Source organism: Stegodyphus dumicola, chromosome X2 (genome assembly GCF_044657685.1).
Source record: "Stegodyphus dumicola isolate Sdum_Otavi_A_Nest chromosome X2, ASM4465768v1".
Classification (NCBI taxonomy): Eukaryota; Metazoa; Arthropoda; class Arachnida; order Araneae; family Eresidae; genus Stegodyphus; species Stegodyphus dumicola.
Window position 1 is genome coordinate 3979009 of NC_140781.1, and position 20016 is coordinate 3999024.

At 31.2% G+C, this 20016-nt stretch overlaps 1 protein-coding gene across 1 annotated transcript in view; it reads left to right on the top strand.

Annotated features, from left to right (window-relative positions):
- Positions 1-277: 277 nt before the first annotated feature.
- The window catches only part of LOC146992673 (N(G),N(G)-dimethylarginine dimethylaminohydrolase 1), a 69651-nt gene continuing 49912 nt past the window's right edge, over positions 278-20016 (top strand). Inside the window, exons 1-2 of the mRNA XM_085809515.1 lie at positions 278-613; positions 3072-3174. Coding sequence (XP_085665641.1) covers positions 341-613; positions 3072-3174 — 376 coding nt within the window. The 5' untranslated portion in view covers positions 278-340. The remainder of the gene's footprint in view (positions 614-3071; positions 3175-20016) is intronic.

The window sequence follows — 20016 nt, forward strand, 5'->3', positions numbered from 1 at the left end:
ATTATAAATATAACTTTTTTTTCCCTCTTCATTACTTTTGGGCCATTTATTTTTTACTTTATTTTGTCCCATCTTTTCTTCCTGGCCTTTCGAACTCGTATAAAATATACGAAGTTCCTTTTTACTCTCCTCTGAAATACGAAATTGCCCCTTTCTATATACCTTTCCTTCGCACCTATGCTTGATTTTTCGCCCATCGGGGCAGAAAGACTTAGCGGGTGCAACAAAAGACGTCTGTCTACTTTGTCTGTCTGTCTGTCAGTGATGTGAGGGAAAAATGAATTTAACCTTCTGGCAACAATTTTCCTTCATAAACATTTATTAAGGCGGTGGCTTTAAGATGGCGCCTCACCGTTATACTCATGCTATCGTTTGCCGTATTCCTAATTGTTTTAAAACAAACGTTGCAGAATTACCTGGTGAAATTGATTTGATAGAAGCTCGAAAGCAACATGAAGAGCTGTGCAAAACTTTGCGAGAGTTAGGTGTTGACGTAATAGAATTGCCTCCGGACGAGTCTCAACCCGATTGTGTATTCGTTGAAGATACTGCAATTGTCTGTAATGGCACGGCTTTGATATGCCGACCTGGGCTTCCAACTAGACAGAAAGAGGTGCATATTATTTATTATCTGGTAGACGTTTCAATTTTCTGAATGTACTTCCTAAATGTATGCAATCCAAAGTAGTTATTTCAGTTCTGTGATTAACTTGTCACTAATTGTATTTTCAAGAATTAATTCTTTTACCTGTACGAATATAGATTCCAGATTCTCTCTCTCTCTTTTTTTTTTTTGGTAAAATCCTAGTATACGGTGCAGCCTTGGCGCGACTTTGAAAATTAACACCAAAAATGATCCAAAGAATGTCTATATATATATACTATACATAGTATATGTATATACACACATAGTATATATACTATATAAATGGTATACACTATGTTTAACTACATATTTTCTTTGAATGACCCGTTAACTACTCATCGTATATGTCCCGTTTTTTACTGCTCATCATAAAGTAGCCAAATCCCGTGTGCACCGGATACTAGGATTAAACCTTTTTTTTTAACCTAATTCCATACCTAATTTTGCAGTTTTATAAAAACGTTAACGTTTAGAAGTTTATCGTTATGTGTATAAGTGTGTTTTTGTTCGTGAAATGTTTATATGCGTATTTTAGTTATAACTGCGACAGTTACTATGCAGTGTTACTGATGGAAAGTACTTTATTAAGTTTAAAATAGCGTATGATTAATGTAATTTTGTGCATTGGTGCTTTGAAAACATAGTTAATATGTTTTTTATGAAATTTGTTTCCAATGAACTGTTTCATCTTTTGAGTATTGCCCTATAAAGTTAAAAAGAATTCTTTGAGGCAGTGAGATTTTTCTTCTTAATTCGGTTCTTTTCAATTTAGTTTATTTTGTTTTATTACTGTACACATTGAATATTTGAATGAATTATTAATGCAGAATAGTGTAATAAAATAGTTCTGATGCTTGATTGGTTGCATTTATGGATGAAATACAGTCTATTTTCTCCCTTTCATTATCGAAGTACGAATTGTAACTTAACTACAAACTGTGAAAACAATTTTAATTTAAGTTTTTGTTAAAAAAACTCGTATAATTTGAAGGTGGTTTTAACGATTTTAGCTGTTTTTCATTTGTTTCTCCGATATTATAGTATCTATGATTATCTAGTAATAGAAGGAAAATATTAGAATGAGCTTACTTCTCTGGGTAATTTCTGAACTATCTTGTTCCTTGTATCGAGTGATGGAAATTATGCTCCCAGAACGAAGGTTTTCCTCTTTTTAATCTTTTAAGTCAAAATATTGTGCGCGGACTGAAATAGCAAGTGAAGGAAAACTAATACTTTGAATAAAACTCTTATTTTTTAGAGAGAGAGTGATGCTGATCAGAAGATTATTGGTGCTTCTTTTAAGGTAATATAGTTAAATGCAATAAACAGCTGCTGCATTTTGTAATCTGAGCAAAATGTTCCAATGTCGGAGAATGTTGAGATGAATGGTTCTCAATTTGTGCTCAGATGAGGAATCTGAGACTGCTCCAAGAAAATAAAATAAATACAAACTGAATAAACTTAGGAAAATAAGAAACTGCAAATAGAATCAAAGTAAGAAAACTGGAAATTACATTCTAACTTGTCAAATTCACTTTTTCACCTCTCAATTTAAATGTTTTTATGTTACTGAATGTTAGTAAAATTAATTTGAGTTGTCTTCTGTAATGATTAGTAAAAATTTTAAGTTAGTAGCTAGTGAACAAATGTGCATTTGAAATGATTTGGATGTAATAATTAAATCGGAGGAACTGAATTTATTGTTTAGTCTTTTTTGCATTTGCTAGTAATGTAGAAATTATTACAGTGAAGATTATTTGTCTCATTTAACTTTGAAAAATATGTTATGTTTGGCAATATCATGTGTATTGTGGTAAATGAGAATAAATTGACCTATTATATTAAATTTTAAAGCTTTTAAAATAAAATTTCAGGGTAAAGTGCAGAATCACCCACTTATTTGTTTGGTGCTTTTTACAAGAGTAAGAAGAATTTGATTTTTGTCAATTTTCTTTGACTTTTTAAGTGAAAATAGGTCGATGTGTACATGGATAAAGTCAAGGGAGTGCACAATGGCATTTTTGTGCAATTCTGGGATATTTATTTATTTTTTTTTTTGTGAAAATAGGTCGATGTGTACATGGATACCGAGTATGTGCAATTCTTAAAAATGCGCTAAGCAGTGGGTGATTCTGCACCATCCCCAAATTTCATTCTATAGACAATTGCTTAAGTGTCTCTAATTTTACTCTTCTTTTCTATCTTTCTCCCTCCTTTACTCTTAAATATTATTAACTTCTAAGAAAGAAAGGTAGGCATAAGGGAATATAAATTCATTGAAAACAGATATTGATTATAAGATGCATTATCTAAGTCGAAAAGGTTAGGAACTGCTGGCTTAGATATTTCAAGTTATTCTTCTCAAGTTTCAGTTTTGTATGTGCTCCTGTATGATATTTTTTAATATTTGCTTTCCACCCTTTAGGTTGATATTGTACGAACTATAATAAAAAAAGAATTAAACCTTCCCATTGTTGATATAGTAAATCCAGAAGCTATGGTAGATGGTGGAGATATCTTATTTACAGGTAAAATTTGATTTTTCTGCTTTTAATTTACTAACTGTGAATAATTTATTCAGTTTTTGGTGTGAAGTAAGCATGTGTGCACATCCATGTAGTAATGGCCTCATTGTTAAAAAGGCACCATTTGACAAAACTAAACAGAATATTTATTAAAATAACATTAAAGCATATAATTTAACTCTGAGTAGAACATCACCTTCTACAACATACAAAAAAATGAGCACCTTGCTCCTCTGTGGGAAACATTCAACTACCTTAAATCTAGTAACCTGTTGGGAGAACAAGCTAAATGCTCAAGTGCAAGTTGTTGATCGCCAAACAGTCTTCAAATACTACACCCCAGTCGCAGAATTGTTGATTCTATTGATTAAACTTATTTATCTTAAAGGTTATTTTTTATCGACGGACCAGCTTCACTGCTTTGTTTTTAATTATTTTATTTAGAAAACATCATATACAAATATTTACAGTGAAGCAAAATACAATTTAATTGTGAGCTTTGGTTATAAATAATTGCTCATGTCAGACCGGTTAGATTTCTTCTTTAGCTCTGCTGCCTCAATCGTAGGAGGCGATGATTTGGCGAGATTCGTTGGCGTAAAAATGTGCCAACATCCCGCCCGGCCTTGCTATGTTCACATGCAAGAACTTAACATAAATTTTATTATGAAATACCGATATTAAAGTTTCAGTTATTCATGTAAACAATAAAATATGTATAGAAAAATATAAAATACGTAAATAAAACATGGAAACTTGTAAACAAGAATACAATGTTATTGAGAAAAATAATTTTCAATATAATTACTAACAACTGAGTAACATAATACACAACTTGCTAAACTTCAATAGGCAATACAGCTATTTTATTAAGTCTCCCGTTTTGGTGCGAACTTTTACAACACTAACTTTTCCATCAGAACCGTGGTACAATGATGTTATTCGCACTAAAAGCCAATTGTTAATTGGCAGAAAATCTTCTTTAATCAAAACCATTTGGCCGATCATGAGATCATTTTTTTCAACCATCCATTTTGATTTAGATTGTAAAGTATTCAAGTAATCAGACTTCCATCTTTTCCAAATAAGTTGTATAGTTTTTGTAGTTTTTTGCCAACGACTTAAGCGGTTTTCCTTTAAATCCGTTAAAAAAAGCTCAGAAATTGCTGTTATAGGTCGCCCTATCAAGAAATGACCTGGTGTCAGAACTTCGAAACTTTCTGAATCACTAGAAAGAGGAGTAAGTGGTCGCAAATTGAATATTCCTTCTATCTGAATGACAATCGTTTCGAATTCTTCGTAAGTGAAATGAAAATTGCCAATCATACGTTTAAGATGGTACTTCACCGATTTTATCCCAGCTTCCCAAAGTCCACCGAAGTGAGGCGATTTGGGTGGAATAAAATTCCAATCTCTATTTTCTTGCGAAAAATAATTAGCTAATTCTTTGTCTGGCAAATTAATGAGCTTATAAAATTTTTTCAATTTTGAATTCGCTCCAACAAAGTTAGTAGCATTATCGGTATAAATTTTGAAACATTTGCCACATCTACTTGTAAAACGTTTAAGTGTTGCAATTAAAGCATCGGAAGTCAAATCTGTTAATGTCTCAAGATGGATGGCTTTTGTTGCAAAACATATAAAAATACAAATATACAATTTATTTAGAATACCTTTACGTTGATTTTTAAATTTCACTAAATAAGGGCCACATAAATCAATACCTGTAATAGAAAATGGAGCTGAAACATTAACTCTTTCACTAGGCAAATTACCCATAATTTGTGAAGAAAGAGTGGGCTTACATTTAAAGCACGTTACACATTGATGTACTGTTTTACGTGCGAGACTACGGCCACCTAAAGGCCAAAATTTCAAGCGCACTGCATTCAGCAGACCTTGTGGTCCAACATGAAATAATTTCCTGTGTAAACTTTCAAAATAGATTTTACTTAATGTTGAACCCGTAGGTAAAATAGGAGGATGTCTTTGAGAATATGGCACTGAAGCATTCTTCAACCTTCCTTCTACACGTACTATTCCTTTGTCATCAAAAAATGGAAATAAATTCGAAATATTACTTGGCAGTTTCTTTCCTTCAAGGAGAACTCATTGTTCATGCTTAATCAACACTTCTTCCGCTTCTCTTACCCCCTCCACTGACAGTGGTCCTGTGTTTTTTACCTTATTCCTGCAATTGAAAATAAACCTGAAAATACAAGACAAAACATGGTTAATTTTATAATAATTGTTTGAAAGTTCTAAGAGGTCGTTAACAATAAAATGTTGAGAGCTGTCATTTAGCAGGGCTGTCTCTTTACAAGTCTCATCTTCAAAAGGAATTTTCCTTTCTCGCCGCAAAGTTTCTTTTTCGACTTGTTCGATGGTTTCAATCTCGGGAATAAATGGTTGCAAGTTCTTGAAACTGTCAGGCTGCATCAAGAATTCTGGACCTGTCCACCATCTAGAATCTGTCACCAAGGAATCAGCATTCATTCCACGTGAGAGAAGATCGGCAGGATTTTCTTTACCTGCACAGTGATGCCAAGAATTGGGATCTGTCAAGCTGGTGATTTCGTTGACTCGGTTTGCCACAAATTGCTTCCATCGAGTTTTTGCACCCTTTATCCAAATAAGTGCAATCTTGGAATCCGTCCAATGGTATTCAACAGAAGATCTTTTCAGATTCACGATTCTCTTTAGTTCTAAGAACTAAGACGACTAGACTAGAGCAACTAGAGCAATAGTTCTAATCTTGGTAAGGTTACACCGTTTAATGGAGCCACACGACTTTTTGAATTTGGGAGTCTCACCGATATTCCACTGAGTGTCTTTACCTTCAAATATATGGCAGTGCCATATGCCTTTTTACTTGCATCGCAAAAACTGTGTATTTCAACAGTATCTTCCTTTGATGCAGAATCATTAACCAACCTAGGTATATTCAAATTTTCTAAGTGATGAAGTTCAGCACACCACTTCTTCCATTCCTTTTCAATTTCTTTTGGTAAAGGTTCATCCCACTGAATTTTTTCATTCCAGAGATCTTGGATGAGGCATTTAACTCGAATGGTGAAAGGCGAAATTAATCCTAAAGGATCAAATATCTTCCCTATTGCTTGAAGTAAGAAGCATTTCGTATTTTTGTCCATAGAAAGAAATTCCAAAAGATTTTTAGTATCCATAGTTAAATAATCTTCGTGTGTCTTCCAAGAAAGTCCCAAGATTTTAGTTCGGTGTGCGCCCAAGCTGAGAGTAGCGTCTGCAGGATAGATATCAAATTCTTCATTCTTCCACTGCTCTATTAATTCAGCATTATTGCTAATTCAGGTTGATCTTTGGATTATGGTAACTTGGCGAAAATTTGGCGACCAACTCTGCTACAGCAACCCTCTATTTTTTTTTTCGCCGCCATTTTGTCTTCACGAAGTAAAGACATTTCTTTTCAGTACAACTCTAATATACGTCCTAATTTTACCAAATGTGGAGATATGTGTTCTGCGCTGGTTTTTGGCATGATTGCGTGTTCTATGGCTACCCTGTTGACGTTGAAAAATCTTTCGCTGGAGCTCGTTGATTCGCCTCTGTGTCTGAGAAGATGGGAGGGAAAGATAAAATGGTAGTTGTTGAATTGAAGTTCGGCAAAAGGAAATATCATTGTGGCTATCCTGTTGAGGGATAGTGGGTATTTGGAAGTGTGGAAAGAGAGTCTGGGAGATTATTTTTAATGACAGTGCATGATAGAAGTAGGGATTTGTGATTTTATTTATTTGTGAACCATAGTATACATTTTCTGGATAGTGTGTCTGGCTGTTATGTAAATACGATAGTGATTACATGGCGGCATGTTAAAGGCGGTATGAAATTTATATTTCTGCTATTCGAAAACGCATTAATTCATGGTAAGTGCATTTTATTTTATCCTTGTTCTTATTTTGTAGAATGTTATGTTCATTGGTTCTTTAGTATGAATTTCTGTCGTTATTGTTGTTTTTTTAAATTGTTTGAAATTTATTTTAGTTTATTTTGTTGTTTAGTGTCTAGACTGTGCAATTCGTAGATGTTTTTTTAAAGTTTAAACAGAACGCTGTGTACATGGTATTATTTGAAATTTATTGTTGTTATGTTATTTTATTAAAGCGAGGAGTGCGTAGATCGTAGATTCCTTCCTTGCCTAAATTATGCAATTCGTAGAATTTTTTTAAAGTTTAAACAGGATGCTGTGTACATGGTATTCTTTGAAATTTATTGTTGTTATGTTAATTTATTAAAGCGAGGTGTGCGTAGTTTGTAGATTCGTTCGTTGCCTACATTGTGCCATTCGTAGATGTTTTTTTAAGTTAAAACATGTTGCTGTGTACATGGATTCTTGTCAAATATTTTTGGTTAGAAACTTTACATTTTTGCTATCTAAATTTTTTGTTTTTGTTTCGGATTTTTAGCTAAATTGTATGTTGAAAACGTAGTTTTTGCATGTGTGAAAACCGCGTTTTTGGAGACATTTTAGGCTAAAACTTCGAAATGTAAACAAAAAATTTAGATAGTAATATGGCAGCGTGAAATTTCTCAACAAAAATATTTGGCGACTTGAGGGCGCATATCAGAGTAGTTCCTTCTTTTCTTTTTATTTACTCAACACTTTTTCCAACAATCTCCTAGCCGAATTACACTTATGCTAGAAATTTTATGGAACAAAACTGCTTAATCATGACAAATATTAATTGCAAAATTGGGAAAAAGTGCACAATCGCAAACTCCTTGCCGCGTTTTTCAAAATCGCACATACACAGTAACCATGTACACGTTGACTTATTTTTACTTAAAAAAAATTCCCAGAATTGCACAAAAATGGCATTGCGCACACTCTTGACTTTATCCATCTAAACTGCTATTTTCTCATAAATTACAAAAATTTGCACGAAAACGCAGGAAAATTTTGTGAATCTTTAAACTCGGTAAAAGCACATATATGAAATTACCTGATCGCGAAAACATATATACCCTATCCAAGGATGAACATTTCCACGTATAATATAAATAAAATATCCAAAAACTTTTAACTCTAGATTATCTATTATAAACGTCACCAACAAATTCATAACAAAACATTAAAAATGGTTACAAATACTTACTGTCAAATATTTAAATTATTTCCATGCACGTTTACATCCACTCAAACGTATACCAAATTGCTACAAACATATAATTCACAAAACTATCATTTAATTAAAATATAATTAAACCATGTACACGTCGACTTATTTTTACTTAAAAAAAATCCCAGAATTGCACAAAAATGGCATTGCGCACACTCTTCACTATATCCGTGTACACTGCTTTTTTCTCATAAATTAGAAAAATTTCACGAAAATGCAGGAAAATACTCAATGTATTCTACTCAAACGTATTCCAAAATACTACAAGCATATAACTCACAAAATCACGATCATTAAATTAAAATATAATTAAATTAAAAAACACTACTTAAAATATAAATAAACACATACATTAAATTAATAAAAATTAGATTACAATCCTAATTACTTTAAACTAAATCATTGCTAATAACAATTTTCCCTAATAGCATATTAATTTATTTACTCCTTACATTTAGAACAGTGCATAAAAATAATATCCTCAAATGATTAAAAATACTAACTTACCTAATCTTCTTCAGAATCTTCATTACGTGGCATGCACACTTCCCTACAGAAAGAGTTCCAGTCGGCTGCAGTACTACTGCTAATTTCTTTCACTTTACATAGCACCATGCAATCCGAAAATTAAGCAACACTATTTCACACAACGAAGCTTAATACAAAATAATATATTACTACCAATATTTTTCCAAATTTTTACCCCCTTTTCCAATTAAAGAACTGTAATTCGTCCATTAATGTCACATGACATATCTCATGATCTCTCATTTCCCTCACACAAAATAATGCGTAATCGGAACTGAGTACTTCTCACATTCTTACCAAAGTCCTAGGTAGTAACCTTTATCGCCTCCAAAACGTCGCCAAACTACCTGTTACCATATTCCAAAGATCAGTCCTAATCTACTTCCTGAGGACCATTCCAGCCTCTTCCATAATTTTCTTGGTATTTTTGGATACTTCAAGTGCTTCTTCAAAATCCTCGCTTCCAGAAATGAGATCATCTACATAAAAACACTGGTCTAAAATTTCAACAGTTTCGGGAAAATCTACCTTGTATTTTTTAATATGATGTCTAATAGTAGCTGCTAACAGGAATGGGCTTGAACTGACCCCGAAATTTATTCAATTGAAACGGTAAGTCTGTAAATTGGGCCTTTTATCAACACTTGGATCATCACTACTCCAAAGAAAACGAACTGCATCCTTATGTTCATTGGAGAGGCAGATCTGCAGAAAAGCTTGCTTAACATCTGAACAAAATTGAATTTTGTTCAATTTGAAATTAATTAGTAAATCTAAAAGATTTGTATTTAAGTTAACCCCTGGCCACAAGCAGTCATTTAAAGAAAGTTCATTATTTTGATGACTACTTGCATCAAAGACGATCCTAGTTTTCGACGTTAAACTACTTTCTTTCCGCACAGCCTGATGAGGCAAATAATATATAGGCCTATTTAAAGGATTTTGTATCAAGCTTTACAATGCTGATTATGCCTTCTTTTAAATAATCACAAATAATTTCACGGTATTGTTGATGTAACTCAGGATCATGACTAAATCTTCTCCACAAATTCTGAAAACGCTGCTGTGCCAAGGAATAATTATCAGATAATTCTTCATGATGTTTCCTAAAAGGTAGTTATACTACATAACGTTCATTTTTAAATTCAACGGTGTCATTAAAAATTTCCATTGCCTGATCCTTTTCATGCAAAACTGGATCATCACGAATACTAAGTCCCTTTAAATCAAAGAAAAGTTTTAAAGTATTTTGAAGAGAGTCATTTTGCACTAAAAAACAATGTCCCCGATAAGAAGGTTGTATTTCGTTAAGCTTTCCCGCATGCGATCTATCTGAATTCAGACTCTTTTAAACAATAAATCATCGTTTATTTTATATGTATTATTTTTCAAAACCTTAAAAAATAAATCAGCACTTATAAGGGCATGTACCTCTGAAGCTTCATAAAATGATTTATCAGCTAAATTTTAAAATTGTGGAATTTCTACTTTCGAAATATCTAACGTAGTACACGGAGTTAGTCCTGTTATCTTATTTACAATCAAGAATTCAACTGGTTCATTAAAGGTACATTCTTCATTTGAAATAAATGTATTCACTTTCCATTTAATATTTTGAATTGATCCATTAAGACCTGTAACAGACGTTTTGATTTTCTCCCTTTTTATTCCTAAGCATTCGCTTATTTTATCTGTAAGAACGCATATATTAGATGCACTGTCTAAAATCGCACGGATTTTTATTCTTCGATTATTGGCGCCACGGACATAAATCTCTGCAGTAGAAAAAAGTACGCTTTTTCTTTTGTGTTTATTCTTGTTACTTAAAACACTCAACGCTTTCAATTCTGAGTCACCTTTTCCAGCGGCGGCATCGAGCTCACTTTTGTTTTGTCTAAGCGGCGTCATCGAGCGACAAGGAATCTTCAAATGACCTTCATTATCCATACATATTAATTTATTGTGTTTCTCCCCGCAAGCGCATTTAAATTTCGAGAGACACTGACTTTTCTTATGATTTTGCTTTAGACATAATTCACAGAGTTTATGTGAACTAATTAATTTTAATCTTTCATGAACACTTAACTTTAAGAATGTATCGCAAAGGAAAATAGGATGAAAGCTCCTACACACAACACAGTTTTTATTTTTATTTTCGTTTGTCAAAAGAACCTTCGATTTATGGGAAGGAGTGAAATTCTTGTTTATATTAACTCTACTTCCGGGTGTAATATTTCTATTTATAGATAACAAAACTGTTTCACGCTGTTCCAAAAATCTAATAAACTCGTCAAATGTTGGAACTACTTTCGATTTGTGAGATAATTCAAAATTTTTTCTAGATTCTTTATCTAGTTTTTGAAAAAGAATATTTATTAGAAAAATATCACATAACTTGTTCTGTTCATATTTTAATACTTTCAAAGCGCGTAAATTCTTTTGTATACAATCAATCATACTTCTGATATTTTTCACATTTTCGGATTGAATCTTTTCAAAATTTAAAATATTCTGCGCATGAATGTCAACAATCAGACGTTCATTTATCATAGCGAGATTCTAAAGCATTGTACAAAGATTCAAAATTATCAAAGTTACTACCTAAATGCTTAGCATCATTAGTAAGACAAGATCTTAGATAATACAATTTCTGTGAATGACTCAGCTGAACATTATTTGTAATTAAATCATCAAAGTGAGTTTTAAATAAACTAAATTCTTCATATTTTCCTGAAAATTCAGGCGAAACTAACGCTGGGATTTTAGTTTTGATTTGAAAATTTTCATCTACATTACTTTCAGTAACATTTACTGCTTTTGCAGAGTTTAACTTATTGTAAGAATTAATGAGAATTTCAATTCTTAGTCCAGTTTTTCCAGATGATCATCACATTGATTTAAGTCGTCATCAATTTTGGTCAGATCATCATCTTTCATATCACTTTGTGCGTAGCACGCACTTCGTAGTTCATCAACTTTCTTTTGAAGAGCTTGAATGTTTTTTAGTTTAAGTTCAACTAAGTCCACATCATTATTTGCAGTTTGCACAAAAGTTTCGAGTCTAGTTATTTTCCTCTTTAGGGATGCTTTGCTTTTCATTAATATATCCATATCGCTGAAGTAGGCTCCAGGTTCGACGGAGCCAGATGATTAAACTTATTCATCTTAAAGGTTATTTTTTATTGATGGACCAGCTTCACTGCTTCGTTTTTAATTATTTTATTTAGAAAACATCATATACAAATATTTACAGTGAAGCAAAATACAATTTAATTGTGAGCTTCGGTTACAAGTAATTGCTCACATCAGACCGGTTAGATTTCTTCTTTAGCTCTGCTACCTCAATCGTAGGAGGCGATGATTTGGCGAGATTCGTTGGCGTAAAAATGTGCCAACATCTATCTATTTTCAGATCAATCATCAATCTGGAAACCGAAATCGAGCAACTGTTTGGGATCAGTGAGGGGGGGGAGCGTAATGGCAGACCGCACATTGAGTTGAACAGTGTTAAGCGAATTTCGCTTACTGTGCATGCTTGATGGTGTACCTTTGGCGCAGGAAGAAATATTGGCGACTAAAAGCAACTCTACGCTAGCTTATTCGTGATCTCCATGGCTGTCAAGTGTGGTCGAGTGATGTGTACAACTGCAATGTTGTGGAACTTTGTTTATTAGTTATTTTAACGTTCATACCGATTGCACTTGCTTATTTTTCTAATATATGTTTCATTTTAATTTGTCTAACAGTGCATTTAATAATTGTTACCATATATTGTGCTTAATAATTCGTTATTTAGATGTAATTTGTTTACATGTTATAATTCTCAGTAATGTAAACTGGGTTTTCCCGCTTAGTCTGTTAACATATATTTGTGCGCTTTTATTTCTTATTTAAAAGAATGAAATAAACAGCATTAAGGAATTGTAAAATTTCCTCAATGTTATTTGCAAGCACTTGCTATACTTTTTACGTATGTACGAATGTAACGTATGGTAAATTCTGAATTGTTTTTATTCCTTAAAAGTGTAATGAATAAATTTTCAACTAACATATCCTAAATTTCAGTCTTTTTCTGAGCGAAAATTCGTACAGTTCCAAAGTGAAGTGCAGAATTTCATAAGTATAATATCTTACATTTTGAATGCAAACACTGCTTCACGTTATTTCGTAATAATTATTTACATCTCCTCCATCTATGCCTGTATCAATTTTTTCATCGGGTTATTTATCAATGATTCCTGGTAGAATTAGAAATATATTATTAGAAAAGGTTTTTCCTGTATCATCTGCAAGGAACAGAAATTTAATGATGAATTATTGGAATGAATTTTAGTCAGCATTTGAAGTTATTTAGAATTCCATTGCAGTGGAAAATATGTTATTTAGATTTCTGTTGCATTAAAAATTATTTAAAAGCTGCATAGAAATATTATTTTGAAATGCAAACATTTTAAGTATCAAAATTAAAAGTATTTAAAAGATAGCTATTGTCATTGATGATAGATTAATTGACTTATCGAGGGAAACAAACCAAGACTTCAGTACATAAACAATATATTTTTTATTCTGGGGGGGTGAAAATTGTTATTAATGGTGATATAATAAAATAAATAACAAAGAATCTGCAAAGGAAATGTATTTTACCATTTTTTTGAATTTAGATATTTTTCCGAATATTCCAAGCATTTAAAAGAAATATATTTTAAATATTTTGTAACTGTGAATGTATTCGTAGTTCTGGAAGTTCTGAATATCTGCAGAAACACATATTTCGGTCTATGATTTAGCTGGCTTAGTAAGATAAGAAATAAATTTTTGGCTGATCTTTGGAATATGGTAACTGGTAGTTTGGCGACATTTTGGAGGCGATAAAGGTTACTACCTAGGACTTTGGTTATAATGTGAGAAGTACTCGGTTCCGATTACGCATTATTTTGTGTGAAGGAAATGAGAGATCATGAGATATGTCATGTGACATTAATGGACGAATTACAGTTCTTTAATCGGAAAAGGGGGGAAATCGGGAAAAAATCTGGAAATTTTGTATTTAGCTTTATTCTGTGTTGTGTGAAACAGTGTTCGTTAATTTTTGGATCCCATGGTCCTAACTAAAGTGAATTCGAAATGGGTATTTAGTGGGATTGAAAGGGATAGTAATAAGTGTTTTTTTAAGGTGCGAGATAGAAGTAAAGATGTTTTATTAAGTTATTTATTTTACCTGGTACCTTGCTGTGAACTATAAGTATGATTTTAAAGATCCTGAAACAGGCGCACATACGCTTGCTTTTTATTTAGCGGAGGAAATAAGAAAAGTTTATCGGACACGTAATCAAGATTCTGAAGAAGATTAGGTAAGTTAGTATTTTTAATTATTTGAGGATATTATTTTTATGCATTGTTATAAATGTAAGGAGTAAATAAAATAATATGGTATTATTGGAAAATTGTTATTAGCAATGATTTTTATATTTTAAGTAGTGTTTTTGAATTTAATTATATTTTAATTAAATGATAGTTATTTTGTGAATTATATGTTTGTAGGAATTTGTTATATGTTTCAGTGGAAGTAAACGTACATGGAAATAATTTAAATATTTGACACTAAGTATTTGTAACCATTTGTAATGTTTGAGGTATGAATTCGTTGATGACGTTTATAATATAATAGATAATTTAGAGGTACAAGTTTTTGGATATTTTATTTATTTTATAGGTGAAATGTTCATCTTTGGAAAGGGTATATACTTTTTCGTGATCAGGTAATTTCATATATGTTCTTTTTACCGGATTTAAAGATTCACAAAATTTTCATGCATTTTCGTGAAATTTTTCTAATTTATGAGAAAAAAGCAGTGTACATGGATATAGTGAAGAGTGTGCGCAATGCCATTTTTGTGCAATTCTGGGATGTTTTTTTAAGTAAAAATAAGTCGACGTGTACATGGTCTAGTGATATTTTAATTAAATGATAGTTATTTTGTGAATTTTATGTTTGTAGGAATTTGGTATACGTTTCAGTTGAAGTAAACGTGCATGGAAATAATTTAAATATTTGATACTAAGTATTTGTAACCATTTGTAATGTTTGCGGTATGAATTCGTTGGTGACGTTTATAATATAATAGATAATTTAGAGGTGAAAGTTTTTGGATATTTTATTTATTTTATACGTGGAAATGTTCATCCTTGGAAAGGGTATATACTTTTTTGCGATCAGGTAATTTCATATATGTGCTTTTTCCTGAGTTTAAAGATTCACAGATATTTTTGCATTTTCGTGCAAATTTTTGTAATTTATGAGAAAATAGCAGTGTAGATGGATAAAGTTAAGAGTGTGTGCAATGCCATTTTTGTGCAATTCTGGGATATTTTTTTTAAGTAAAAATAAGTCGACGTGTAAATGGTTTATGTGCTATTCTGAAAAACGCATAAGTAGTTTGCGATTGTGCACTTTTTCCCAATTTTGCAGTTAATATTTGTCATGATTAAGCAGTTTTGTTACATAAAATTTCTAGCATAAGTGTAATTCGGCTAGTAGGTTGTTGGAAAAAGTGTTCAGTAAATAAAATGAAAAGAAACATGTCTTTAATTCATGAAGCCAAAATGGCGGCGAAAAAAAAAATAGAGGGTTGCTGTAGCAGAGTTGGTCGCCAAAAAATCACCAAGTTACCATAATCCAAAGATCAACCAAATTTTTCTTTAATGTTAACAAATGATTTTATATTAATAAGAAATTGGTACATTTGTAATTCTCCCCAAAAATTCTTAAAGACTGGCAAATACGTACATAAATTTGATTCCCCCCAGTATGTGTGATGAGTACGTTCCATTAGACTTTATGATTATTTTGTAACAGCTCTACTTATTGCCAAAATTGGGTCTGTATGCATATATATATATAATGCATATAACATACATGCAAAGTTATGATAGCTGTTAATATATCATAATTGACTAAACATTACGAATACTGTTTCTCTTTCAAGACATGTACTCTCAAATGTTTTCATAACAACTTCTGTATTTATTTAGAAAAAATTCTACTGATAAAATACTACACACAAAAATATTTTTAAAATGGTGTTTAAGAATGCTTTTGATTTTTCGGAGACACAGTAACAATTTAACTGGTTATAACCTTAACAGAGCAGAGGTGTCAAACAGAAAAAGAAATGCCATTAGAAATGCTCAAATGCCAAATTAAAATATTTGATCATAAAACAAATGTAATTAAACTTATTTTCGAACTTGAAGATTGATTATCAAGTATAAGTTAATGTTTAATAAAAAAATTTCATGAAAACAACCTAAATTTGAAGTACAATGAAAATAGTAGATGTTATTTTACCAAAATAGCTTAGTACAATGATTTTGTCAATGTGTTCTTTATGTTTATTTATGAGAAATTAACAGAATGTAACCTATGTTATGAATATAAAGGTAATTTTTATTTTTAACTCTCGCTAATTAAATATAAAACATTTACAAAAGTTTGAATATTTGGTGTAAAATTCGATTTTTCATTATTAAGATTAAATGCCTTTTCCACCGATTACTTTTCTTGATTTAATAAATCTCCTTTTGGTCTTTCTTACACCTTATACGAGTTTCACCCACTTATATGGTAATATATATACCATGTGAGAACTCTGGAAAACTTAAGCAACTTCTCGTTATGTTTTGGAAATTACAACAGAGGTTTGGGATAGGTGTAAAAAAACCCTTTTATAGACTCGGACAAATTAACAGAGTGCACAGCTTGTTCATACAGAATCAGCCAGCATTTATGGCGTAAATCAAAAGTAATGAAATGAATTTAACTAAGTAAATTTTAGTTAGTCCGAAGGCTACACAGAAAGAAACTGCACAAATTATCTCAGACCTAATATTGTAGTATGATATTCAAATAGATTCTACCATCTAAAACCTCTTCCTTTCAATACTACTGCTTTCTACCTCATTCGAATACACTCAAAATTAGCATTCTGGCAGGAAAATGGAAAGGAAGAAAGAAAAGCTAATTATCATAAAATAGCTGGTTAATAAAAATAAATGAGAACTCTGCAACCTCAATTCACTATTTTAATTTAGCCATTTTCATTTTTATGCAGCCTTTATATCAAAGTATGCATTTGTTTTGGTGTCAATAAACTTAATTCTTTCATTTTTTACCCGATTACATAACATCACATGCAACAGCTGTGAATATGAAAAACACATGCATATATCCAGCAGCATGTTAATTTCTTTTGAATATATGGTGTCTGTCATCTACAAAAGAAAACTTAAAATTCAAAACATAGGTGTGAACTGTAAATTCAAAACATAGATGTGAACATAGGTCTCCTGTTGGATAATATAAGAAAGTCACACTTTCTGGTATTACTATTATTTTTTATTATTTGTAGGACAATTTAATTAGCAATACCTAATAATGTCAAATGCATATATTATTATACAGAACGGGATTCTGACCATAACACTCGGGCAAGGTCCTACAAATAATAAAAAATATCACTTTGCCCGAGTGTTATGGTCAGAATCCCATTCTGTATAATAATATATGCATTTGACATTATTAGGTATTGCTAATTAAATTAACATTTAAATACTTCAATGAAATATTAAGAAAATGAGAAAATTATGAATACTACTTTCTATATGATATGAATTTTTTAAAAGTGAGCTAATTATAATTAATAAACAAAGAGCAAAATATATAGTTCCATATTCCTTACGCTGAAGTCTACTTCATGCTTATTATATCATCATTAGTTATGAGGGCAGAACATTTGTGGTCTTCACCTTGCAAAATCATGCGTAACATTTTAATAATATAGGAAAATTTCATATAATGGCCAGTAGCTGAACTGAATGAAATGAGTATTTTAAATTCACTAGAAATTTAGGGTCGTGTAATGTTTAAATATTTCAAGTTTTGGAAGAAACTATTTAAAATGTCTTCTTTTTTGGGGATGGGTTGCTTTAACTGCTTTTGGGCTACAGATTTCAGCCATATAATCTCATAAATAGCATTTAAAGATTTTTTAACCCAGGCAGATCATATTTCCTCATATGAAATTATTGTTCAAAATTTATTCACTGCCTTACTTATTCATTACACACAATATATTCATATACTAATTAATCATATATTAATACTATATTCAAATACTAATAATTAAATCCTTAAAAAATGTTCCTCTATTAAAAGGAAAAACATTTTAAAATGTCCAATTGAGCAGTATTTGTTTTACCTCAAAATATGTCACTATTGTATTATTTTTCAAATTCGTTATTAATACATGAATTAAGTAAACTCAAGTATTATTTAGAATCGAGGATTAGTGATATGGGATGTTTAGAATGTTCAGGGTTTTATGGAAAAGTACTACTGAATGGTAAAAAGGTTTATTAAAATTCAAATACAGTAATTCAGTGATGTAATATACATATATAATTAATATGCATAACAAACTATTATTGTATGAAATGCATGACAGAGCAAGAATGAAAACATAGATGAATTTACAATAACATAAGTTGCAAAATAAACAGAATACAGGAAAACTCGCATAAATTTACAATAATATGAAACAATTAAGTGTTATGAGTTAATATTAGTCAGATTTTTCCTTATAGTTAAATCTTCATTTTCATTGCTCTTTTAATATCTTGTGTTGGTGGTTGGCCTGCACGAATTCTTTAGGCGATAATCTCTGTGGCACTTCATCAAACCCTAAATTGTTGAAACAAACATTACCAAATGCTAACTTGTGATGACATTAATACATGCATCATAACAAATACACAATGAATATTAAGAAAATGTTAATGTACCAATATTTCTTGTTTCAGTAGTATCAATTCTTGAAATATCATAAAAGAGGAATTAGACATTTTTGATTAAACATTCAATTATACATCTATCAATTTCAGTGTTATAGTGTGGCACCAGGGTAACTATGCGAGACACACTAATCCCCTCGAAGATTTCTGATTTACCAAATAATTTTGGCAGTAACTTGTAAAGGATAAAAAAATATTATCAAAAAGATACAATTCTTAAGTAATTACGTATATTTTGCAGAAATACTTTGGAACTGTTTGAGCTTGTATTCGTGAGAATCCTTGAGTAATTTTTTGAATGCAGAATAGTTTAACTGAGAAACAACAGAATGCAGCCAAATGATATCCCTAAGTATTATTTCATTTCACTTTCTAATGCATGCATAATAGCATTAATTAAGAATTTAATAAAAACATTAAAAATAATTACATGAAGCAAGATCTCTAAAATTTCAAAATTGCATATGATTAAAATCTAGTTTAATATCTGCAATACATTTTTAACTCATCATATTTTCATAAATTTAACTTTACAATCTAAGACTAATTACAATAAAGCATACTTTATGACACAAGAATATGAACTTCCAGATAATGTGTATCATTTAGTCTGAGATTAAAAACTATGCTAGGAAACATTCTGGAAAACCACATTTAATACGTTTTAAACTATTTTACTTTCCTAGATAATCTCATCAAAATTATTAAATATTCATCAATCATAGTCAGTTTCGTCAGTTTCTGTTACCTGCCAGCGAGGTAGAATGTATTCACCAAGACACAAAGAATATGTATTATATACATGTAAAATATAGAAAATACAGTGGCTTTGCTCTGCGCAAGCATACAACCTATAGTTAACTTACTGCAGTTTCAGGATCTTACCCTAGACCAGTACTTTCAAGAACATTCTGGCATGTTATATAACTGCTAGTACACATACTGAATAGGTGCCATTTTTCGTCGGACTGCTTTCTTCTACCGCTGGTACAAGACCTTGCGCTCCTCCCATCTTGTTCTTTCCTTTGTCAAAGCAGATATGACGTAAAATCTAAATTTAATCTTACTTAGTTTAAATCAATATTGAATATATAATTTTGAGAATTTCATCTAAAGGCAAAATGATCTGCTGGGAGTGTATCTTCTTGTGTAGTTTGTTAAATTTAATTACTTCTGTACTTTAAAAGAAGACTCAACTAATGAGTATATCTCAAGAATTCAAAACTTTTATTATTACAATTTTTAAACAGTTCACATGACATTCAGCTAGCACAGTAACACGTGCATCACAACAACGGAATCGCATAGCATG